This window comes from Limanda limanda, chromosome 1 (genome assembly GCF_963576545.1).
Source record: "Limanda limanda chromosome 1, fLimLim1.1, whole genome shotgun sequence".
Classification (NCBI taxonomy): domain Eukaryota; kingdom Metazoa; phylum Chordata; class Actinopteri; order Pleuronectiformes; family Pleuronectidae; genus Limanda; species Limanda limanda.
In genome coordinates this window covers 4,742,481-4,765,780 of record NC_083636.1, presented here as the reverse complement: position 1 = coordinate 4,765,780, position 23,300 = coordinate 4,742,481, and the positions used below count along the sequence as shown (strand labels likewise).

At 43.4% G+C, this 23,300-nt stretch overlaps 6 protein-coding genes and 1 long non-coding RNA gene across 9 annotated transcripts; 1 reads left to right on the top strand and 6 right to left on the bottom strand.

The window, feature by feature from the left end:
* Positions 1 to 1,749: 1,749 nt before the first annotated feature.
* Positions 1,750 to 2,863, top strand: LOC133011579 (protein phosphatase 1 regulatory subunit 3C-like). The gene is made up of 2 exons (XM_061079341.1): positions 1,750 to 1,763; positions 1,867 to 2,863. Exons 1-2 carry the CDS (start codon positions 1,750 to 1,752, stop codon positions 2,861 to 2,863), a joined length of 1,011 nt encoding a protein of 336 aa, XP_060935324.1.
* Positions 2,864 to 4,493: 1,630 nt separating this feature from the next.
* Positions 4,494 to 23,268, bottom strand: LOC133020634 (phospholipase A2, minor isoenzyme-like). Of its 2 annotated transcripts, XM_061087311.1 has the most exons (5): positions 23,243 to 23,268; positions 5,617 to 5,710; positions 5,322 to 5,469; positions 5,102 to 5,235; positions 4,494 to 5,014 (listed from the first exon to the last, which is right to left on the bottom strand). In XM_061087311.1, the coding sequence occupies exons 2-5, from the start codon at positions 5,663 to 5,665 to the stop codon at positions 4,893 to 4,895; spliced, it is 453 nt and encodes a 150-aa protein (XP_060943294.1). In that variant the 5' UTR covers positions 5,666 to 5,710; positions 23,243 to 23,268; the 3' UTR covers positions 4,494 to 4,892. The 2 variants fall into 2 exon arrangements, with proteins under 2 accessions (XP_060943294.1, XP_060943382.1); XM_061087399.1 differs by lacking the exons at positions 5,617 to 5,710; positions 23,243 to 23,268 and adding an exon at positions 22,038 to 22,099.
* On the bottom strand, positions 7,987 to 8,651 carry LOC133011225 (uncharacterized). Its single transcript, XR_009680725.1, has 3 exons — positions 8,551 to 8,651; positions 8,338 to 8,431; positions 7,987 to 8,246 (listed from the first exon to the last, which is right to left on the bottom strand). It is a non-coding gene; the product is annotated as an uncharacterized LOC133011225 (long non-coding RNA).
* LOC133009538 (phospholipase A2-like) lies at positions 11,081 to 11,860 on the bottom strand. 2 transcript variants are annotated; one of them, XM_061077070.1, is made up of 4 exons: positions 11,794 to 11,860; positions 11,513 to 11,641; positions 11,287 to 11,420; positions 11,081 to 11,199 (listed from the first exon to the last, which is right to left on the bottom strand). In XM_061077070.1, the coding sequence occupies exons 1-4, from the start codon at positions 11,844 to 11,846 to the stop codon at positions 11,081 to 11,083; spliced, it is 435 nt and encodes a 144-aa protein (XP_060933053.1). In that variant the 5' UTR covers positions 11,847 to 11,860. The 2 variants fall into 2 exon arrangements, with proteins under 2 accessions (XP_060933053.1, XP_060933047.1); XM_061077064.1 differs by having other exon boundaries at positions 11,513 to 11,666; positions 11,798 to 11,860.
* On the bottom strand, positions 13,665 to 14,444 carry LOC133010198 (phospholipase A2-like). Its single transcript, XM_061077682.1, has 4 exons — positions 14,378 to 14,444; positions 14,097 to 14,225; positions 13,871 to 14,004; positions 13,665 to 13,783 (listed from the first exon to the last, which is right to left on the bottom strand). The coding sequence occupies exons 1-4, from the start codon at positions 14,428 to 14,430 to the stop codon at positions 13,665 to 13,667; spliced, it is 435 nt and encodes a 144-aa protein (XP_060933665.1). The 5' UTR covers positions 14,431 to 14,444.
* LOC133020770 (phospholipase A2-like) lies at positions 16,249 to 17,028 on the bottom strand. Its single transcript, XM_061087512.1, has 4 exons — positions 16,966 to 17,028; positions 16,681 to 16,834; positions 16,455 to 16,588; positions 16,249 to 16,367 (listed from the first exon to the last, which is right to left on the bottom strand). The coding sequence occupies exons 1-4, from the start codon at positions 17,012 to 17,014 to the stop codon at positions 16,249 to 16,251; spliced, it is 456 nt and encodes a 151-aa protein (XP_060943495.1). The 5' UTR covers positions 17,015 to 17,028.
* LOC133020860 (phospholipase A2-like) lies at positions 22,489 to 23,270 on the bottom strand. Its single transcript, XM_061087632.1, has 4 exons — positions 23,153 to 23,270; positions 22,915 to 23,060; positions 22,693 to 22,826; positions 22,489 to 22,604 (listed from the first exon to the last, which is right to left on the bottom strand). Exons 1-4 carry the CDS (start codon positions 23,195 to 23,197, stop codon positions 22,489 to 22,491), a joined length of 441 nt encoding a protein of 146 aa, XP_060943615.1. The 5' UTR covers positions 23,198 to 23,270.
* Positions 23,271 to 23,300: the final 30 nt, after the last annotated feature.

The following is a 23,300-nucleotide window of genomic DNA, read 5'->3' as shown; positions in this document are numbered from 1 at the left end:
AATGAGGCGATATAGTGACACACAGTGACACACATAGCAACACACTTTCTGTTGTTATTAATCGTGACATCAACCGGAAGCTGGTATAGATTTGTGACATACACACAGACACATTAAAATGTCAGATAAAAGTGACGGTTGTGGAAGGAATGTGAACACTCTTACTCATGTGCATCATTATGTGTCCTCACCTCATACCAGTCTATCAGCCTCAGCCAGTTATGACAGTGTATATTATACTGCTGCACCAGGAGGAGATATGTAAAAGTGATGACTCCCTTCTTAGTGGTCATTTTAACATATTGGATATATTTTATAATGTGATTTGCACAGCAATAAAACACTCTGGGATGGAGATCACATGTCCATGAAAAATATGATTGTTGTATGCTTAAGGTTTGTTTCCTCGAACAAAACTCCATTAACGCAAATGTACTTTTCCAGCTTTAACAGTCTGTCAATTTACACTCAGTCGTGAATTAACGCTGCGTCTGGAAGCAGCACTGGGCAGCGTCTGATTCCTTTAAGGAGGCTTTACATTGTGTAACATTAATTGTGATGACCCAGAGTGTTTGTGTTAAACCTCAGAGCTGCAGCATTGTGTCGACTCCACAAACTGATCTGAGGCTCAACGTGTTTACAGGTGTTTCGTTGTGTTACAGCACAGTAACCCAGAAACATATACTTTCCGTAAATTGCTCCTTTCGAGACAAAACATCAGTTAGGTAAGGATGCTAAGCTACATGCTTAACATAACCTATTTCCTAACTAAAATTCATTTTGTCAAGAACACAAGCGAAAAAATTATGTGAATAAAAAGTGTAAGACTTTTAATGAGTATATTTATATATCGTTTGTTCGATTATAAATAGATATTCTGGTTCTAATTATTAACCGTCCTTACATTTCGATAAACGTCGCCATGGGAACCCATCCTCTCCCTCACCCACATCAAAGCTTAGCATTGGGCGACTTTTGTAATTTCCTCTTGCGTTCCATCTGTCCTAATCTGGAAGTGAGAGCTCCGTGCCCGGCAGCCTGATTTACAATTTAAATCGTAGAATAAGACGGGGAGAAGAAGAACTTCACTATTACAAGAATTAAAGATTCTGACTGTTTGGATTTAGAGTTTAATTTGATTTTGTGCTTCCAGCCTCAATTAAACTGTAAGAGAGAAGCTTGTAATTTGGTGATTTTCCTCTTTGTCTATTGTTTAATTATATCTTTACTCCTGGGTTCTATCATACATTCTACTTGTTTTGACTCTGATTGGCTGTAGATTTAAATAAAAAGGTGTTTTACTTTGTTTCTGTTTTATTAAAAAAGGGGAATGTTGCAGCACACTTCCATGAAAGGGAAACTTTGCGGCTCAGCTTCCTAGACACTGGTTCTTAAGTGGGCAGGGCCAAGGAGGCTCCACCTCATTGGTTCAACCTCCCTCATGTTAATGTGTTGACACAGACGATTCAGCCTCATTCCCCAAACTGCTCAGAGATCAGAGACACAGCCTGAGAACAAGATGCCTTCTTCTCCTTTGCTTTGATGAAACACAGACTGTGAGTAGATTTATCTTTTAAAACACCACGATGTCATTGATGTGCAGAGCAGATCCTCTTGTGTCTTGGTTGTATTTCAAACTCACTGAGACGTTTTACTCATTCATCCCCTCTGTTGTTCTGCTTGTAGACTCTTCTCTGTATAAAGACGCAGCTCGAGCAACGATTCCAGTGAAACATCTCCCGTGTGAACATGAGTTACACGAGGTAGGTTCATTTGATTGTTTCCTTTCTGGCAGAATTTGAAATATGTGCAGTGGTTGTGTGAGTGTGTGTGTGTGACGGTGGATCTCATTTGAACCTTCCTCAGAGTTCTGCACGCCTTCGGAGGTCACCCCCACGCCGCCGTGATGCCCGTTGACCTCGCCAGGTACCTGAGCCTCAGCCGGCGCCAGCCTCTCCATCCCCTGGTGCCCTCCACTCCTCTGAAACCAGCCCAGCGGTATTCTCATCCGACTGACTTTCCGCCCAAGACCGGCCTCCACTCCCCTCATCACTCCTCCTCCTCTTCACCCTCAGCGCTGCCCTCCTCCTCGGAGCCTCGGAGCTGTTTCCGCAGGGACAGCGGTGGTGGGAACAAGAAGCGTCGGGTGGTGTTTGCGGATGCCAGGGGGCTGGCGCTCACCGCTGTGCGGCTCTTCATCCCGGAGCCCTCGGCTGCTGCTCCGGCCCTGGTGATGAAACACACTGTGGCCAAACTGCAAGGCCAAGAGGCCGCCTCCAGCAAACTGGAGCGCCACAGGTTCCGCCCTGGTTTCCCGCAGCCGACACAAGACTTAAAAAACTTCCTGACACGACTGAGGGAGATGCACGTTCAGCTGGGAGTCTGCAGCATTACAGATCACTCCCTGAGCGGGAAAGTGTGCGTGTCACATGACAGTAAGGAGAAGGCCGTGCACATAAAGGTGACCTTTGATTCTTGGAGGAGCCATCACGACATCCCGTGCACGTTCCTGCAGCAGCAGCGCTGTGGCGGCTCGGATATGATGAGCGTGTTTACCTTTGACCTGGGCTTACCCCAGAACATTGATCCAAAGGAGAGAATCGAGTTTTGCGTGTACTTCCGGCCAGGAGCTGGCACGACGGCCCACTGGGACGACAACAGGGGGCAGAACTATAGGCTGGTCGTGGAGAAAGATGCACCGAACACAAACCAGGGGGACGCTAACCGGTTCTACCCAACACTGTCCAAACAACGGCCACCGACTTGGCCTTCACGTGAGCAGACCTCTGCTGATCTGCAGCTTCTTCACAGGACTTTGTCGAGCCGAGTCAGAGAAGAGTGGAAAACCCTTGTGCTCAGCTGAGCAGACCAGTGAAAACTAGTCTACAAAACATTTAATGTATTAAAATAAAGTATATGTAAAAGCAAGGGAAGGCTTTTAAGAATGTATGGACTTTCTTAAGTGTCAAAGCAAAGCTCAGACAACCTGAGCCGAACCCTGTTAAAATGTGAATATGTTCAAGATCTTATTAAAATCAACTTTCTTAAAAAGAGAAAAAGCAGTGTTTCTTCCCTCTGTGGCTGTTATACCACATGCAACACATTCATAACTGCAGATTGCAATGTATTGTGCGATGATACACATCTACCAGCTGACGCAAGAGACGTGTAAAGAACACATGTATGTAAACAGAGCCAGTGTTTGTTATGAACCTTTTCTTCCTGCAGCTACTAACCCGTTTTCTCCTGGGACATTATAATGAACGTCAATGTTCCTTAGACATTGATTCTCTTGGCCCGGGCTCAGATTTCCCCTGTCTGTCTTTTCATGTGGTGTAGAGATGACGTCATGCATACCAGACAGAGGAAGTCAACAAGCCAAGAGGTCCTCTGGGTGCACCACTTCAGACACACCCATACCTGCTTTGGGAAGTACATCAACACGCTGGGAGCTTCACTGCTTGTACCATACCTGATTGGTTTGGCTAAACAGCAGGTAACCATGGCAGCGTCGGGGCCGGCGTGTACTCTGGGTAGCGCGCGGGCTTGTGTTCACATGCAAGGGTGGAGTCCCGATGAGACATCCAAGCTGCAGCCACAGTGAGAAAATGTGTCGGGCTCCTCTGGTTTCTGCTCCTTCTTACTCACCTCTCGGTTCGACCAGTTTCTTTGTCCCTCGCTCTTCTCTCAGTCTGGTTCCCTCCCAGATGAACCGTTTTTATAAACCGTCACAGTTTGGACATGAGCAACTTTTTCACACATTGCAACCTGAAGCACTTATTTATTCATCAGGCTCAACAGTGGTGATCCGAGCATCCAGTGAATAACAAGCCAACCACAACCCTCAGAGCGGGACACACTGTCGAAACAAGCACATTTGTTTCTGTTAGTCATCTTAAGTTGATTTTTCAGTAACTTCCAGTGTCTGTGAACACAATTTGTTTGAGGAATGTGTCTGCGGCGTGGAATGATTTAATTCCAATGGAATCTTTGTGTCCAACTTCTGCAAAATAAACCTTAAAGCTGTGCCACAGAAGAGATCAGGCTTAAAAGACAGGTATTCACATGACACTGGAGCCACTGGTCTTTCCCAGTGATGAATGCAATCGCTGCATTAAGTGTTTAGAAGCTGAATCCAGTGGTTTCGGGATGTCAGCATTAATTATTATAGATTGGGGAGGTATAACAGATATAAGTGTTTTTCATTTATTAAGGAAGAGACAAACTGTTCGTTCAGTCCACACAGATCATTAGTGACACGCCATAAATCATCACAATCTGCAACACCTCTCTCTCTTTTTTCTGTTGACCTTGGAAACTCTGTCACGAGTTCACAATTGTGTTTTGTTTTGTTTGTCAGGTGAAACCATGATTGTTTCACCCTTACAAAAAGGGACTATGGAGGGAAGAAGGTAAAGGTGCCTTAAAAAAGACTTATGCATTAAAAAAAACTTGTTAAACTCTATAAATTCATACACACAGAAACTGAATCATCATTTTTGTTTATCTTCTTTATTGAGTACTGCAAGCATTTGTATAATTTGATAAAGTGCCAATATTAAAGTCTACATTCTGTAAACAACTTCCTGCAAGCAAGGGAATAAAGAGCTAGATGAGAGCGCCCTCTACTGGAAACTTGAGTTAGGATCATAACGGTGAATGCAGATCTACTGGTGTTTCTTGTCAGGATACAGATCCACAGCTAACAATAGAGGTGCAGTGCAAGGAAAGAAGGAGAAAAGAAAACCATGACCTTGAGAATGTGACTGTACAAGGTGAGTGTGAGTATTTCAATGAGCGGACGAAACAAGCTGCTGCCGCTCCTGAGAGCTCAGTGATGGGTGTGTCGTGTGTGGGAGTGGATCCTGTGTTCGATTAACTGCAGAGCTCTTCTACTGACAGCGGTCGCTGGGCAGGTGCTCGTGCTCGGGGATCCAAGGAGATCTGGCAAAACACTCGGCGGCCTTCCTGTCACACTCGCAGATGAAATGCTCACATTCGTTGTTGTCGTTCCCTGAGGAGGAGAAAGTGCACAAGGTGGTTAGGAGGTTATTTCTTCTTCTTTAATAACCTCACGCTCTTGTCGTCTCGGTTCACTCACTGGGACAGGTGACCGTCTTGCTCGCTTCGTCACAGCTGTAGGCGTAGAACTCGGTGTAAGGGTTGTCCAGGATGGGCCAGCATTCGTCGTGCTGCATGGCGTCACTGTAACACTTGTCATGCACTTCGCAGCACCTGCAGGTTTGACAACACAAGTGTTCAGACAGGGAGAAAAGGTGTTTGAATGCCATGGTAGAGAGAGAGAGTGAATGAATCATTACCTGTCCAGATCGTCCACAGGCGTGCCAGAGCCGCCATATCCACAGTAGCAACCGTAGTCAGCGTAGTCGAAAATCGGCGAGCTGTCTGGCATCGTGCACAGGATCATTTGCCTGAACTGGTTGAGCGCCTTGTCGTTGATAGACAGGGCTGAAGCACAACAAGGTGGAAGGATGAGAGATCTGGTTATACAGGACTAGAAGGAGCATCAACCACTGAACATGCAGATGAATCCCAAATACTGTATTTATCCACAAGGGAGTTTGGGGGTGAAGCTTTCTGTGAAGTTGTACTCACCCACAGAGAGGCCGGCGGCCAAGAGAAACAGAGTTCGGAGGGCGTTCATCCTGCGAGTCAAGACCTTCAGACACAGCTACAGCTCAAAGTTCAGGTTCTCCTTATATAAACCCTCGGGGGCCCCGCCCCGTCACCTGTTCATACGACACAGGGTCGCACGGGATCCAGGATTCAAGCAACAACCAACATCTGCAAAAAGCAAGAAAAACTCCCACGTGCTTAACTTTTCTGTGAAATCTTCATAGTTCAGCAGCTCAGTGACCACACAGCAATGTTAACAGGGGTGAGAGAGAGGATTCACACTGTGGAACTTTCTACTCTTTATATGTAGAGACATTTAAAAATAAAATTATTTCCCATCTGCATTCAATAAATGTCATTATTTGCTTTCTTCCATTCGCTTTGCTGTATTAAGAAACCTCAGATAAAAGGATAACTTTTCTAAATGTGCTGAACAGACACTTTTGCAGAAGAGAGGTTTGCACTGACGTCTATGAAGTTATTAATTCCAGTTTTGTTGCTAAACCGGGAAACGGGAGATTATTAATACATGAGTGTGGTTGGTTGTTCTCATCCAGGTTTCATAGAAAATATTATGAAAGGTAATGTATGTACGTTTTTTCATTCCACTCAGGAAGCTGGGGACCTATGAGAGAGACAGAAGCACATAGCTCACATCGCCTAGCCTCCAATGTTTGCATTATTTTTTCCTTTACATAAAGAGAGATAGCAAGCTTAACATTGAAACTTTCCACCACATGTACGGAGACGTGGAAAATGCCGAACTACAAAAAAACATCCTTGATGATATGAGGAGGATGATAACAGTGGAGGGCAATGTTTGTTCTGTTGTCTGTCTGTTCTGTGATGAAATAACGCTGATCTTGCACTTTGTCGTGGCTCTAACCACATCTGCTGCCTCATATGTGTTTTGTTATAACATATATGTTTTTTTATTGTACTTCATAATGTAAATATAAGCTTTTAAAGCGTGTCAAACTAAATTTATAATCGGCAAAGTCATTAAAAAAAGCTGCGTTTCAACTTTTATAAATTATCATATAAATTAAAGAAATAAATGAATGGTTTGGTTGCTGCACCTCCTTCAGTCACTCCATTCTGTTTTCATAAATAATTCCACGAGTCCTCTCCTCAGTCTTTCTGAGTAAAGCTAATTTCTCCCACTTCCACCAGGTTCTTACTTACAGCTCTTTGTAGTTTGGCTTTTTTGAAGAAATGTTACTTTCTTAGATCTTTATGTTCTGGGTTTGTACCCTCATGGTAGTATGCAATTATTGTAAGTCGCTTTGGATAAAAGCGTCAGCTAAATGAAATGAAATGTAAAGCTCATTTCTCCCACTTTTCTTCCAACTCTCTCTTGTCGTCTGAGGCTGTTTGTCAATTTCATCTGTTTTTAACATTTCAGAAGCCGCTGTCTGGTTCATCAGAGATTAGTCCAAACTACTCATCACCTTTACAAATAAACAGTGTTTGATTGAAGCTGACAACACACACGACTCAAACTGCACACAGATATGAACTGTAACAGGATCTTTAAAGGAGACATATTATGCCCATTTTACCACAAGTTGATATGGTTCCCTGGGGTCTTAATGAAATGTCTGTAACATTTTTTGGTCAAAATACCACAAGGATAATTTAAAACAGCACCCTTTTTACCCTGTCTAAAACAGCCCTCCTTAGATTGACCTGTTTTGAATGCACCGCCCACCCCCTCTCTCACCGCCCCGCCCCCCCTGTCACTCACACACACACATCCACTTTCACGTCTTAAATCTCTCCCACTAGACGAAAAGCAGTATTATTGTCACAGTGAACCTCTACGGACAGGCCTAATCCCCTGCTGTAACCAACTGTTTCCATGATGTTACCTCGGCGTTCGCCAGTGAAGACAAGGTGGGTCTATCGGCGTTTGCGGACCTTAAGGGGGATTTGGAGAACAAAGGAGAGAGCCGCGGGGGGGCTCGCGCCGCCGCGCGGACCGATCGCGACGTGTGATCTAATTAGCATATGAATCGGAGTCCAGCCGCTGGCTAGAACCTCTCTCTACTCACCATTGGAGGAAACCACAGACCCTTGAAACTAATGTCACTCGTGATTGGCTGGTAGAAGTGTTGCTATTGGTCACCTTATGGGTCATTGCAGTGCACACGTGGGGTCACAGCATTCCGCACGTGGGGTAAGCCCCTCCCACACAATATTTATAATAAAAATGTATATATTAATATTTATTATTATTTATAAGTAAGCCTTTACCAAAAGCACTGCAGTTAATTAAAACTAAACATTCATGTGATGCTTGATGCTATAGGTGAACATATTGTACAGGGAACAAATGTGAACAAGGTATATGTGGAGTGAAAGCTTTATTTACATACAGCAAAAATATTGTACAAAATCTCAGGTGAGGCTTGAAATGTTTCTCTGCAGCCTCTGGGTCATGACTTCTTTGTGGGACTCTGTCTGAATCTTCTCCAGTGTGTAGACGTCTGTGGTGTGTAGCTGTGAGATCAGTGTAGCTTCCAGTCTTATATGAAGTGTGGGACACAGGTCGGTGCGCTCCTGGCTGTGGAAGGATGGATCCATGTCATCTGTCCCGCTTCAATCAGCTGTAAACACATTCAGTAAAATTAGCACAGTTCAATGACAACATACACCTTTACATGTAACTGGAAAATTATTTAATGAATATAACCTTACCCTCTTTCTTCTCCGACAACTCCTCAATGCTGATGTAAGGTCTGGTCGGATCATACTGGCTCATAGTGTGTCTTACTACGTCATGGACAGGCAGCTGGAAAACAACACATGTAACATGAGTTTATTATTAATAAACGGAAATAGCCGCGCTGCATCACCGTTGGAAGATCCACAGCAAAAAAACACCAAAACAATTCATAAACAGTTACTTACATTCAATGGCTTAATTTTCTGCACTTTAAATCCGGACTTTCAGCGTCTCAGCCTAACGCCTCTTTGTTTGTGTGTGTGTGTGTGTGTGGGGGGGGGGGGGGCTGAGGCTGTGAAAACATACAGAAAAGTCACGTTGATGAAAAAACTTAACGAGAACAAACTGTTACATCGAAGTAATTCATAAATATTTACACATGCACTAGATCTGCTCCAGCACTCGATGCTGTATTCGTATTTTAGCAACTTTCTCGCTATCCCAAAGTGGCAGACATGCTTTCAGATGAACGAGTTAGCTTAGTGGTTAGCATGGCGTCTCCTAGCTTAGCTTTCACCGTAACTCAGGGACTGTGCGTCTTCTCCGCCTCGACTTGTCCACACCGGGCCCGCGGCTCTGCCTCCACACGCACTCATCTTCTCCTCCAGGGAACAGCGTCGTGTCGACTTCAGCAAGTTATTTACCCCGAAAACAGAGTCACTCGTACGGGACAAGCTAAACACGACCCGCTTCCTGTCTGCGGGACAGTCGACGCTGCTGCACGGCGTTTACGAGGCTCTGATTGGACGAGTCCATCAGCTGATGACGCGAGCGGGTGACGTGAGCAGCGGTTACTTCATATGGGATGACTATGTGACTGAGGCCAGGTTTATTTTTTCTGGTGTTTAGTAAATTTACACACATGATTCTTGCTGTTCTGTGTTCGTAACCTTATAGTTGAATGCACTTATTGTAAGTTGCTTTGGATAAAAGTGTTGACTGTTTTAATGGAATACTGAGAAAGTTTAATAACAACAATTAGACAATTGAAGTTCAAATTATGAAGGAATTTCAGCTCTATATTGTGTCTTCTTTATATTTAAAATAATAATCGAACTGAGTGGAGATGTATGTTGTAGCCAAGCACCCGGCTGCTGTGTTTTGTCACTGTGCAGTCCATGGGGGATCAAATATTACACTGAAAAAATAAATCATTAAATCAATGAATGTTTCGTAGCAATTTTGACAGTAGTGGTGAAAAGGTAGCATTTAAAATTCATGGAAAACAGCTTAGTTTGCTATTGACATGTGAATATGATGCCAGTATTTTGGGAGGACAGATATTTTTATGGAAAGCCGGGAGAAGTTTAGAGATTACAGGGCACAGACATATCATACCCAGCATAATTTCTTCCTGTTGAGCGGATTGCTGGTAGAAGTGTGGTTAACAAATCCTCTGTGCATTTAACCAGCACAAATGAAAAAGTGACTGTAATCATGCAACTCTGTACAGTGGGTGAGATTCAGGATTGTTTTGGATGACAATAAAAATTTGAAATAAAGTGCATTGTTTCATTTGACAGCATTGACCTTTGTTCGTGGTATACAATGTAATTCATTATAGCACACTTACTTATTTAAGAACAATTTAAAATTTCAGGTTTTATACATATTTTAAGCCTGGTGTACTCAGCCAGATAATTTAGTTGCTGCCTCTTAGAAAAAGGTGTTATCTGCTCTGAGGGGAACTATCCTGATTTGCATTTGTGAAGCTCAGAGCATTGTCATTTGCATGTGAAAGTCTCCTCTAGGCGTAGGAGCAGGGGGGTCACCTCACAACAGATATCAGACTTGAAAACTGCAGGAAACAGGAGAGTTTCCTTTGCTGCCTGCAGATTCGTGTGAAACGCTGTTAACCGAAGAATGTGCCAACACTTTCCTGCGACACATAATGACACAAACGCTTCTTTTCATGCAGTGACACCTTCTGATAAAGATGTACATTTATTTAAATACATGCATTAGATATGTGTGTATACAGTATATAATTGTATAATTGTATCATACAGGGCATATATTCTGAGCGCGCGCACACACACACACACACAGATAGAAGGGATGTGGGGGCTAGCTTTTGAGGCTAACACTGCTGCAACTTTTGCGGCGAAATGCACTCAAAACCCTGGGTATGAGTCTATTTTAAACAAGCGACGGAGGCGGCAACGAGCTGCTGGTGACCGGCACCGGTGTTCGGGCTGCGTGGAGGAAATCTGTACGGGCCACAAAAGTGATAGGGGCAGTTCTCTCCCCCCCTCCTCCTACTCGCCACCCGGGCATCACAGGAGAGGCTGTCCGCTGAGCGAGTGCCCAAGCACGGGTGCAGCCGGAGACCGGGGGGGTCCTTGAACACGTTCCGGTGCTATTTTCTAGCAAAGACAGACACCCGGGGCTCGGGAGACGCGAGCCCGGTCGCATCTCCCGGCCGCCGGGCTCGACATAGAGGAACCACAACAAATCGCGGACTTTTTTTTTTCAAGAGTTTTTGGGACGGTAGACACGCCAGATACCCAAAATAACGTTTAGAAGCAGTACAAAAGTGGAATTTTCATAATATGTCCCCTTTAATACAAATATCTCTCAAAATGGAAAATGTGCATGAACCATCAAGATTCAAAGGCTCAACAACACATTTCATTTAATGACACAGCAATTTATCTGAATGTCGAGTATCTTCTGTGGGAGTGGATCCTGTGTTCGGTTAACTGCAGAGGTCTTCTACTGACATCGCTCGCTGGGCAGTCGCTTGTTCTCGGCGTTATAAGGCGATCTGGCGAAACAGTCGGCGGCCTTCCTGTCACACTCGCAGATGAACATCTCACATGCATTGTTGTTCTCTGAGGAGGAGAAAGTGCAAAAGGTGGTTAGGAGGTTATTTCTTCTTCGTTGATAACCTCACGCTCTTGTTGTCTCAGTGCACTCACCGCCACAGGTGATCATCTTGCTCGCTTCGTCACAGCTGTAGGCGTAGACCTCGGTGTAAGGGTTGTCGAAGATGCCCCAGCATTGTTCGAGCTGCTTGGCGTCATCATAACACTTGTCGTGCACTTGGCAGCACCTGCAGGTTTGACAACACAAGTGTTCAGACAGGGAGAAAAGGGTTTTGTTTGTCATGGTAGCACTGAGCTGAGAGAGTGAATGAATCATAACCTGTCCAGATTGTCCACAGGCGTGCCAGAGCCTCCCCATCCACAGTAGCAGCCGTAGTGAGAGTAGTCCAAAACCGGCGAGCTGTCGGGCACCAGGCACTGGATACCTTTCCTGAACTGGTTGAGCGACCTCCTTTGAATTGGACCACAGCAAGCTGGAAGGTTGAAAGATCTGGTTATACAGGACTAGAAGGAGCATCAACCGCGTAAATTCAGACTAATCACAAATACTGTATTTCTCCACAAGGGAGATGGGGGGTGAAGCTTTCTGTGAAGTTGTACTCACCCACAGAGAGGCAGGTGGCCAAGAGAAACAGAGTTCGGAGGGCGTTCATCCTGTGAGTCAAGACCTTCAGACGCAGTTCAGGTCCTCCTTATATATACCCTCGGGGGGCGCGCCCTGTCAGTTTACATGACATAGGGTCCGACCCTCACACTGAACTGGATCCGAGATTCAAACACAAACCTACATCATTCAGCAGTTCAGTGACCACACAGTGATGTTAGTGAGAGAGGATTCACACTGTGGTTCTTTCTACTCTTCATTTGTGAGAGTGTCATTTCTTACAGTGACCAGTGTATTGTGCTGTATTATAACTAAAGAAAAAGAGACATTTAAAAATAAAATTATATTTATCATAAAACAAAGTGGGTTTCTTCATGTTAAAGACATATTTTGTTCTTCCTTCTTCCGTCTCCTCTCGTCTTCCTTCCTTACTTTTTCAAAAACAATATCCATTTTCCGTTTCCTCTTCCATCCCATACCAGATCTTTAAGCTACACATTCCCATCTCCAGTAAATAAATGTCATTACTTGCTTTCTTCCATTCATTCTGCTGTATTAAGAAACCTCAGATACAAGGGTCACTTTTCTTAATATACTGAACAGATATTTTTAATTTTTATTGCAATTCTGTTAAGGACTAAGTTGTATTTTTCTTTCTACCCTTTGAAGAAAATAGACTTTGTCCATAATCAGTTTTTGGCCAATTAGGAGTTTTTGGGAAACTCCTAATTGGCCAAAAATGGGAAACTGAGTTTCTATTGCTGGGCCATTACCACCTGGTGCCTGATTGACTCATGAGCAGGGGGTGTGGTCAGCACAGCTGTAGCCAACCATCATCAACTCTGGTTTAAAAAGCAGGAAGTGTTTGGCGCCTCAGCTTCAGCATGTGTGAAGACTCGGAGGATAAAGACAAAGGAGTCGTTCGGGGGAGCACAACGCTACTGTTTCCTTCTATTTGAATATGAGTATACTTTCAGTGCACATTACTACTCGTAGATACTAATGGCCTTGCACTCATTCAGACCAATACCATAACCTTTCCTCTCTTATCTATCCCACCCATTCCACACATACCCAACATCTTCTCACAGGCCTATGGAACTGCCAGTCAGCTACCCGAGACAGACCTCCTCTCTGGCTTCACTTGACTTCCTTGCTCTCACTGAGACCTGGATCACACCGGACAACACATCCACCCCAGCTGCTCACTGGTAGGGGTGGTGCTACAGGTTTACTCATCTCCCGCAAATGGAGTTTTTCTCTCTACCCGCTTCCACTTTTTAACCCAACGTCTTTTGAATTTCATGCTGTGACAGTTACTCATCCAGTACAATTAACTATTGTTGTTCTCTACTGTCCACCAGGTTCTTACTTACAGCACTTTGTAATTTGGCTTTTTTGAAGAAATGTTGCTTTCTTAGATCTTGTTCTTCTGGGTTTGTACCCTCATGGTTGAATGCAATTAGTGTAAGTTGCTTTGGATAAAAGCGTCAGCTAAATGAAATGAAATGTAAAGCTCATTTCTCCCACTTTTCTTCCAACTCTCTCTTGTCGTATGAGGCTGTTTGTCAATTTCATGTTTTTAGACCCGCTGTCTGGTTCATCAGAGATTAGTCCAAACTACTCATCACCTTTACAAATAAACAGTGTTTGATTGAAGCTGACAACACACACGACTCAAACTGCACACGGATTTGAACTGTAACAGGATCTTTAATATAAATATCTCTCAAAATGGAAAATGTGCATGAACCATCAAGATTCAAAGGCTCAACAACACATTTAATTTAATGACACAGCAATTTATCTGAATGTCGAGTATCTTCTGTGGGAGTGGATCCTGTGTTCGGTTAACTGCAGAGGTCTTCTACTGACATCGCTCGCTGGGCAGTCGCTTGTTCTCGGCGTTATAAGGCGATCTGGCGAAACAGTCGGCGGCCTTCCTGTCACACTCGCAGATGAACATCTCACATGCATTGTTGTTCTCTGAGGAGGAGAAAGTGCAAAAGGTGGTTAGGAGGTTATTTCTTCTTCGTTGATAACCTCACGCTCTTGTTGTCTCAGTGCACTCACCGCCACAGGTGATCATCTTGCTCGCTTCGTCACAGCTGTAGGCGTAGACCTCGGTGTAAGGGTTGTCGAAGATGCCCCAGCATTGTTCGAGCTGCTTGGCGTCATCATAACACTTGTCGTGCACTTGGCAGCACCTGCAGGTTTGACAACACAAGTGTTCAGACAGGGAGAAAAGGGTTTTGTTTGTCATGGTAGCACTGAGCTGAGAGAGTGAATGAATCATAACCTGTCCAGTTTGTCCACAGGCGTGCCAGAGCCTCCCCATCCACAGTAGCAGCCGTAGTGAGAGTAGTCCAAAACCGGCGAGCTGTCGGGCACCAGGCACTGGATACCTTTCCTGAACTGGTTGAGCGACCTCCTTTGAATTGGACCACAGCAAGCTGGAAGGTTGAAAGATCTGGTTATACAGGACTAGAAGGAGCATCAACCGCGTAAATTCAGACTAATCACAAATACTGTATGTATCCACAAGGGAGATGGGGGGTGAAGCTTTCTGTGAAGTTGTACTCACCCACAGAGAGGCAGGTGGCCAAGAGAAACAGAGTTCGGAGGGCGTTCATCCTGTGAGTCAAGACCTTCAGACGCAGTTCAGGTCCTCCTTATATATACCCTCGGGGGGCGCGCCCTGTCAGTTTACATGACATAGGGTCCGACCCTCACACTGAACTGGATCCGAGATTCAAACACAAACCTACATCATTCAGCAGTTCAGTGACCACACAGTGATGTTAGTGAGAGAGGATTCACACTGTGGTTCTTTCTACTCTTCATTTGTGAGAGTGTCATTTCTTACAGTGACCAGTGTATTGTGCTGTATTATAACTAAAGAAAAAGAGACATTTAAAAATAAAATTATATTTATCATAAAACAAAGTGGGTTTCTTCATGTTAAAGACATATTTTGTTCTTCCTTCTTCCGTCTCCTCTCGTCTTCCTTCCTTACTTTTTCAAAAACAATATCCATTTTCCGTTTCCTCTTCCATCCCATACCAGATCTTTAAGCTACACATTCCCATCTCCAGTAAATAAATGTCATTACTTGCTTTCTTCCATTCATTCTGCTGTATTAAGAAACCTCAGATACAAGGGTCACTTTTCTTAATATACTGAACAGATATTTTTAATTTTTATTGCAATTCTGTTAAGGACTAAGTTGTATTTTTCTTTCTACCCTTTGAAGAAAATAGACTTTGTCCATAATCAGTTTTTGGCCAATTAGGAGTTTTTGGGAAACTCCTAATTGGCCAAAAATGGGAAACTGAGTTTCTATTGCTGGGCCATTACCACCTGGTGCCTGATTGACTCATGAGCAGGGGGTGTGGTCAGCACAGCTGTAGCCAACCATCATCAACTCTGGTTTAAAAAGCAGGAAGTGTTTGGCGCCTCAGCTTCAGCATGTGTGAAGACTCGGAGGATAAAGACAAAGGAGTCGTTCGGGGGAGCACAACGCTACTGTTTCCTTCTATTTGAATATGAGTATACTTTCAGTGCACATTACTACTCGTAGATACTAATGGCCTTGCACTCATTCAGACCAATACCATAACCTTTCCTCTCTTATCTATCCCACCCATTCCACACATACCCAACATCTTCTCACAGGCCTATGGAACTGCCAGTCAGCTACCCGAGACAGACCTCCTCTCTGGCTTCACTTGACTTCCTTGCTCTCACTGAGACCTGGATCACACCGGACAACACATCCACCCCAGCTGCTCACTGGTAGGGGTGGTGCTACAGGTTTACTCATCTCCCGCAAATGGAGTTTTTCTCTCTACCCGCTTCCACTTTTTAACCCAACGTCTTTTGAATTTCATGCTGTGACAGTTACTCATCCAGTACAATTAACTATTGTTGTTCTCTACTGTCCACCAGGTTCTTACTTACAGCACTTTGTAATTTGGCTTTTTTGAAGAAATGTTGCTTTCTTAGATCTTGTTCTTCTGGGTTTGTACCCTCATGGTTTAATGCAATTAGTGTAAGTTGCATTGGATAAAAGCGTCAGCTAAATGAAATGAAATGTAAAGCTCATTTCTCCCACTTTTCTTCCAACTCTCTCTTGTCGTATGAGGCTGTTTGTCAATTTCATGTTTTTAGACCCGCTGTCTGGTTCATCAGAGATTAGTCCAAACTACTCATCACCTTTACAAATAAACAGTGTTTGATTGAAGCTGACAACACACACGACTCAAACTGCACACGGATTTGAACTGTAACAGGATCTTTAATATAAATATCTCTCAAAATGGAAAATGTGCATGAACCATCAAGATTCAAAGGCTCAACAACACATTTAATTTAATGACACAGCAATTTATCTGAATGTCGAGTATCTTCTGTGGGAGTGGATCCTGTGTTCGGTTAACTGCAGAGGTCTTCTACTGACATCGCTCGCTGGGCAGTCGCTTGTTCTCGGCGTTATAAGGCGATCTGGCGAAACAGTCGGCGGCCTTCCTGTCACACTCGCAGATGAACATCTCACATGCATTGTTGTTCTCTGAGGAGGAGAAAGTGCAAAAGGTGGTTAGGAGGTTATTTCTTCTTCGTTGATAACCTCACGCTCTTGTTGTCTCAGTGCACTCACCGCCACAGGTGATCATCTTGCTCGCTTCGTCACAGCTGTAGGCGTAGACCTCGGTGTAAGGGTTGTCGAAGATGCCCCAGCATTGTTCGAGCTGCTTGGCGTCATCATAACACTTGTCGTGCACTTGGCAGCACCTGCAGGTTTGACAACACAAGTGTTCAGACAGGGAGAAAAGGGTTTTGTTTGTCATGGTAGCACTGAGCTGAGAGAGTGAATGAATCATAACCTGTCCAGATTGTCCACAGGCGTGCCAGAGCCTCCCCATCCACAGTAGCAGCCGTAGTGAGAGTAGTCCAAAACCGGCGAGCTGTCGGGCACCAGGCACTGGATACCTTTCCTGAACTGGTTGAGCGACCTCCTTTGAATTGGACCACAGCAAGCTGGAAGGTTGAAAGATCTGGTTATACAGGACTAGAAGGAGCATCAACCGCGTAAATTCAGACTAATCACAAATACTGTATGTATCCACAAGGGAGATGGGGGGTGAAGCTTTCTGTGAAGTTGTACTCACCCACAGAGAGGCAGGTGGCCAAGAGAAACAGAGTTCGGAGGGCGTTCATCCTGTGAGTCAAGACCTTCAGACGCAGTTCAGGTCCTCCTTATATATACCCTCGGGGGGCGCGCCCTGTCAGTTTACATGACATAGGGTCCGACCCTCACACTGAACTGGATCCGAGATTCAAACACAAACCTACATCATTCAGCAGTTCAGTGACCACACAGTGATGTTAGTGAGAGAGGATTCACACTGTGGTTCTTTCTACTCTTCATTTGTGAGAGTGTCATTTCTTACAGTGACCAGTGTATTGTGCTGTATTATAACTAAAGAAAAAGAGACATTTAAAAATAAAATTATATTTATCATAAAACAAAGTGGGTTTCTTCATGTTAAAGACATATTTTGTTCTTCCTTCTTCCGTCTCCTCTCGTCTTCCTTCCTTACTTTTTCAAAAACAATATCCATTTTCCGTTTCCTCTTCCATCCCATACCAGATCTTTAAGCTACACATTCCCATCTCCAGTAAATAAATGTCATTACTTGCTTTCTTCCATTCATTCTGCTGTATTAAGAAACCTCAGATACAAGGGTCACTTTTCTTAATATACTGAACAGATATTTTTAATTTTTATTGCAATTCTGTTAAGGACTAAGTTGTATTTTTCTTTCTACCCTTTGAAGAAAATAGACTTTGTCCATAATCAGTTTTTGGCCAATTAGGAGTTTTTGGGAAACTCCTAATTGGCCAAAAATGGGAAACTGAGTTTCTATTGCTGGGCCATTACCACCTGGTGCCTGATTGACTCATGAGCAGGGGGTGTGGTCAGCACAGCTGTAGCCAACCATCATCAACTCTGGTTTAAAAAGCAGGAAGTGTTTGGCGCCTCAGCTTCAGCATGTGTGAAGACTCGGAGGATAAAGACAAAGGAGTCGGGGAGCACAACGCTACTGTTTCCTTCTATTTGAATATGAGTATACTTTCAGTGCACATTACTACTCGTAGATACTAATGGCCTTGCACTCATTCAGACCAATACCATAACCTTTCCTCTCTTATCTATCCCACCCATTCCACACATACCCAACATCTTCTCACAGGCCTATGGAACTGCCAGTCAGCTACCCGAGACAGACCTCCTCTCTGGCTTCACTTGACTTCCTTGCTCTCACTGAGACCTGGATCACACCGGACAACACATCCACCCCAGCTGCTCACTGGTAGGGGTGGTGCTACAGGTTTACTCATCTCCCGCAAATGGAGTTTTTCTCTCTACCCGCTTCCACTTTTTAACCCAACGTCTTTTGAATTTCATGCTGTGACAGTTACTCATCCAGTACAATTAACTATTGTTGTTCTCTACTGTCCACCAGGTTCTTACTTACAGCACTTTGTAATTTGGCTTTTTTGAAGAAATGTTGCTTTCTTAGATCTTGTTCTTCTGGGTTTGTACCCTCATGGTTGAATGCAATTAGTGTAAGTTGCTTTGGATAAAAGCGTCAGCTAAATGAAATGAAATGTAAAGCTCATTTCTCCCACTTTTCTTCCAACTCTCTCTTGTCGTATGAGGCTGTTTGTCAATTTCATGTTTTTAGACCCGCTGTCTGGTTCATCAGAGATTAGTCCAAACTACTCATCACCTTTACAAATAAACAGTGTTTGATTGAAGCTGACAACACACACGACTCAAACTGCACACGGATTTGAACTGTAACAGGATCTTTAATATAAATATCTCTCAAAATGGAAAATGTGCATGAACCAGCACGAGTCAAAGCCTCAACAACACATTTAATTTAATGACACAGCAATTTATCTGAATGTCAGGCATCTTCACATCAATAAATCATCACCACGTCGACTCTGAGGAAACAGCAGAACGCAGAAGATCGTCTTTTTGTTCATGGCTGTTACACAAAGACTCCAACATGTGACAAATACATATTGATGTTTCAAGTCATAATTTCAGTCCTTCAGATCATTAACAATGCAAACATGTTGATAGCAGATCCTCAGTAACGCAGCTCTCACACATACAAGGTTTCAACCGAAATTATTCCTAATCGCCTGGACTGTGGCGAGTGCATTGCCAAACTGCGTTGTGGTTGTGGTTTTGTTGTGTCACTGTGGTTGAGCTGCGTGTCGAGATAAGCTCAACTTAAATGAACAGGAGCCGATCAAATCGCATTTTAGTTAAACGATCCTGAGCCGTTCCCTTTGTCAGTTTTGTGGTTCTTCAAGCCAACGTGCGTCTCTTGGTCACAATGATGTGTTTCCATTTTTCTTAACTCCTCATCTAAACTCTCACTTTATAGAAACTGGTATTACAATTGAATAGTGTCAAAATCAAAATGATGCCATATCAAATGAGGGCAGTGATAAACTTTATGGTGTGACCATAGACTGTAAATAAAGATGGCCGACTTGACACCTTTCCCTAAGTGGCCCCAAACTGTCTTGCTTACCCCCTGGTGGCTGGATGCAGTATAGCTCATAAACTGCACCTAGACTAAAAAGTCAATGTGCATGCTCAATAGGTTTTTCTTAAAGATTGTTTAAATTATTTAACACAATGTACGTTCAAGTGTTTTTCTGCAAAACAGAAGGAAGTGGAGACGCGTCATCCATTTTTATACAGTCATTGTGTTTGACTCTGAATTAGCACACTGTATTTACACTGTGTAGATTAAGGAGGATATCAGTGGTATCAGTGCATCAAAACTACAGAGATGATCAAAATGTATGTGTACGCATTAGTATTATACATTATAGTAATGTATGTAGTATTCTTCCGATAGTTTGTCGTGCGGTAAGTGTGAATGTTGTACCTGATCAGGATACATACACTTTTTGTACATTCTACACAAAAACAAATGTTAACTTTCGTAGTGCAGTTATTTTAAAGTTTAGACCAAGTTAATTCATGATAACATAATAATTTGTTCTGGTTATGGTCTAAACTAAGTCGTCTTGGTCCAAACTAGCAATGTGCTCGGACACTTGACTGAAATGGTAACGGACCACAACACTGCAACTATATTAAGATGACATCATCAACCAAGGTATAAAATAATATACACAACTGAATACTTCACAAATAATACAAAAACCCTATAAATTCATACACACACACAAACTGAATCATTTTTTAATCTTCTTTATTGAGTACTGCAAGCATTTGTATAATTTGATAAATTGCCAATAATAAAGTCTACAGTCTGTAAACTACTTTCTGCAAGCAAGGGAAGAAAGAGCTACAAGTTTCACACAAGGAAATAGTCACATTTATGGCCATAATCAAGTCAAAGGCCATGTACAAAAACATTGTAATGCAGTGTTGAACTGAAGCTAAATATTGTGCAGTGACCAGATGCTGTAAATATGAAGGGATATTAATGTGAATATTTTTCATTGAAAAGATAAAGTTGCGCTGACTGGGAACACACACGCACACACACATGCACACACACACACACACACACACGTTCCTGCAAGTTGTCTGTCCTGCCCCCCCTAACATTTTTTGGACTTTGGAATTTATTGCCCGTTTCTTTGCAAAGAAAGAAACCGACTGAAACCCAGCACTGTGGAAAAGTTGTTATTTTTAAATTTAAATTAATAAAATGTCCATATTTGACGTGTTACATGTTACAAGTAACACAAGCACAGTCACATCACAACCCTCTGCCCAATTTGTTTCCACTTTACCCTTTTGACCCCGCCATTGTATCATAAAGACAGACACCAGATTAATAAGTTCATAATTTATGTATTGGCATCAAAAACATAATTCATTCATTCATCCAATTCAAAGCTTCACACACCAAAGCCATGATGTCATTATAATCCCTCTGCCTGTTTTAAATGTGTTGTCCACTTGATGGCGGAGTAGAGCAAATGAAGCACCATGAAGCTTCATCAATTTGTAAATTAAGGAGGATATCAGTGGTATATCGGTGCATAAAAACTGCAGAGATTATCAAAATGTATTAGCACGCATAAGTGTAGTGGTCAAAAATGTAGGGTGACAGTTGAATGCCAACAGGGTTCACCACATATATCCAGAAAAAACGGGACAGGAGGCTGATGAATCCAGAAATAGACAATTTATTCAAGTCTGACATATGATTTAAAAGAACTGATCAAACAGCACAGGATCATGTGCAGAGTATGGAGTACTGGCATTTACTTGACTTGCAAAATTAGACAATGGAATCACAGAGGAGGGTCTCTAGTTCACCGAGCCAATAACTCACCAATATTCAATCCATTACATCAGGATTGCAAAGTACCCGTCGGCCATATTGCACACGCTATAGAACAGAGAACAAAATAAAATAAAACTAAGAAACCAGAAATCAAACAAATTAATCAGAAAGAAAACTAATTTTAAACAAGGCCAAAAAATCTGAATGAAATCTTAAGGTGGGAAAAAATAGTGATCGTAAAATATCCGAGTCCCCGCGTCCTATAGGCATCGCCGCCCTGTCAGGTAAATAGAGCTGTGATTTTATATCTACACATATATACATATAAGCATAACTGGGAAAGTGACACTGCTAAAACTCTCCTGTTTTAGCTAAAGCAATTACTAAGGATTAACCCCATTACATAAGTAGTATACATTATAGTAATGTAGGTATTATTCTTCCGATACATAGTCGTGTCATAAGTGTGAACGTTGAACCTGATCAGGATACATTCACTGTGTGTACATTCTACACAAAGAGAAATGTTTACTATCGTAGTGCAGTTATTTGAAAGTTTAGACCAGGTTAATTCACGATAACAGAATAATTTGCTCTGGTTTTGGTCTCAGAGCCGTCAAGTCCACAGTAGCAGCCTTGATCAGTGTATTTAAAAACCGGTCAGCTGGCGGCCATCGTGCACAGGATCATTTGCTTGAACTGGTTGAGCGCCTTGCTGTTGGTAGACAGGGCTGAAGCACAACAAGGTGGACGGATGAGGAATCTGGTTATACAGGACTAGAAGGAGCGTCAACCGCCGCACATGCAGATGAATCACAAATACTGTATTTATATACAAGGAGATGGGGGGGTGAAGCATTCTGTGAAGTTGTACTCACCCACAGAGAGGCCGGCGACCAAGAGAAACAGAGTTCGGAGGGCGTTCATCCTGCGAGTCAAGACCTTCAGAAACAACTCAAAGTTCAGGTTCTCCTCATATATCGTGCATCAGGCTCTTCGACAGGTAGTCTGAGGCTGTTTGTCAATGTCATGTTTTAAACATATCAGGAGCCACTGTCTGGTTCATCAGAGATTAATCCAAACATCTCATCGCCTTCTGCAAATAAACAGTGTTGATAGAAGCTGACAAAACACACGACTCAAACTGCACACGGATTTGAACTGTAACAGGATCTTTAATACAAATATCTCTCAAAATGGAAAATGTGCATGAACAAGCATGAGTCAAAGGCTCAACAACACATTTAATTTAATGACACAGCAATTTATCTGAATGTCGAGCATCTTCTGTGGGAGTGGATCCTGCGTTTGATTAACTGAAGAGGTCTTCTACTGACATCGCTCACTGGGCAGTCGCTGGTTCTCGGGGTTATAAGGAGATCTGGCGAAACACTCGGCCGCCTTCCTGTCACACTCGCAGATGAACTGCTCACATTCGCCGTTGTCTATCTCTGAGGAGGAGAAAGTGCACAAGGTGGTTAGGAGGTTATTTCTTCTTCTTTAATAACCTCACGCTGGTCTCGGTGGACTCACTGCCACAGGTGATCATCTTGCTTTGTTTGGCACATCTGTAGGCGTAGAACTCGGTGTAAGGGTTGTCGAAGATGGGCCAGCATGTGTTGTGCTGCATGGCCTCATCATAACACTTGTCGTGCACTTGGCAGCACCTGCAGGTTTGACAACACAAGTGTTCAGACAGGGAGAAAAGGTGTTTTTATTTCATGACAGAGAGAGAGAGAGTGAATGAATCACAACCTGTCCAGCTCGTCCACAGGCGTGCTAGAGCCGCCATATCCACAGTAGCAGCCGTAGTCAGTGTAGTCCAAAACCGGCGAGCTGTCGGGCACCAGGCACTGGATCATTTGCCTGAACTGGTTAAGCGCCCTCTTTTGGATTGGTGCCTTTGGACCACAACAAGCTGGAAGGATGAAAAATCTGGTTATACAGGACTAGATGGGGGGGTGAAGCTTTCTGTGAAGTTGTACTCACCCACAGAGAGGCCGGCGACCAAGAGAAACAGAGTTCGGAGGGCGTTCATCCTGCGAGTCAAGACTTTCAGAAACAGCTCCAGCTCACAGTTCAGGTCCTCCTTATATATCGAGCATCAGGCCTCTGGGGACCCGCCTCTTCACCTGTTCATA

What these genes read in the sequence shown, in the direction of transcription:
- LOC133020634 (XM_061087311.1), bottom strand. Translation starts at nt 5,665, where the DNA reads ATGAACGCCCTCCGAACTCTGTTTCTCTTGGCCGCCGGCCTCTCTGTG. An exon ending in CCTGTGGACGATCTGGACAG is followed by an intron (nt 5,236 to 5,321) that starts GTAATGATTCAT and finishes TCAAACCTGCAG; the next exon opens with GTGCTGCGAAGTGCATGACA. An exon ending in CAAGACGGTCACCTGTCCCA is followed by an intron (nt 5,015 to 5,101) that starts GTGAGTGAACCG and finishes TCTCCTCCTCAG; the next exon opens with GGAACGACAACAACGAATGT.
- LOC133020860 (XM_061087632.1), bottom strand. Translation starts at nt 23,197, where the DNA reads ATGAACGCCCTCCGAACTCTGTTTCTCTTGGTCGCCGGCCTCTCT. An exon ending in CCTGTGGACGAGCTGGACAG is followed by an intron (nt 22,827 to 22,914) that starts GTTGTGATTCAT and finishes TCAAACCTGCAG; the next exon opens with GTGCTGCCAAGTGCACGACA. An exon ending in CAAGATGATCACCTGTGGCA is followed by an intron (nt 22,605 to 22,692) that starts GTGAGTCCACCG and finishes CCTCAGAGATAG; the next exon opens with ACAACGGCGAATGTGAGCAG.
- LOC133020770 (XM_061087512.1), bottom strand. Translation starts at nt 17,014, where the DNA reads ATGAACGCCCTCCGAACTCTGTTTCTCTTGGCCACCTGCCTCTCTGTG. An exon ending in GGCCACCTGCCTCTCTGTGG is followed by an intron (nt 16,835 to 16,965) that starts GTGAGTACAACT and finishes TCAACCTTCCAG; the next exon opens with CTTGCTGTGGTCCAATTCAA. An exon ending in CAAGATGATCACCTGTGGCG is followed by an intron (nt 16,368 to 16,454) that starts GTGAGTGCACTG and finishes TCTCCTCCTCAG; the next exon opens with AGAACAACAATGCATGTGAG.
- LOC133010198 (XM_061077682.1), bottom strand. Translation starts at nt 14,430, where the DNA reads ATGAACGCCCTCCGAACTCTGTTTCTCTTGGCCACCTGCCTCTCTGTG. An exon ending in ACCTGCCTCTCTGTGGGTGA is followed by an intron (nt 14,226 to 14,377) that starts GTACAACTTCAC and finishes AATTCAAAGGAG; the next exon opens with GTCGCTCAACCAGTTCAGGA. An exon ending in CAAGATGATCACCTGTGGCG is followed by an intron (nt 13,784 to 13,870) that starts GTGAGTGCACTG and finishes TCTCCTCCTCAG; the next exon opens with AGAACAACAATGCATGTGAG.
- LOC133009538 (XM_061077064.1), bottom strand. Translation starts at nt 11,846, where the DNA reads ATGAACGCCCTCCGAACTCTGTTTCTCTTGGCCACCTGCCTCTCTGTG. An exon ending in CCTGTGGACAATCTGGACAG is followed by an intron (nt 11,421 to 11,512) that starts GTTATGATTCAT and finishes TCAAACCTGCAG; the next exon opens with GTGCTGCCAAGTGCACGACA. An exon ending in CAAGATGATCACCTGTGGCG is followed by an intron (nt 11,200 to 11,286) that starts GTGAGTGCACTG and finishes TCTCCTCCTCAG; the next exon opens with AGAACAACAATGCATGTGAG.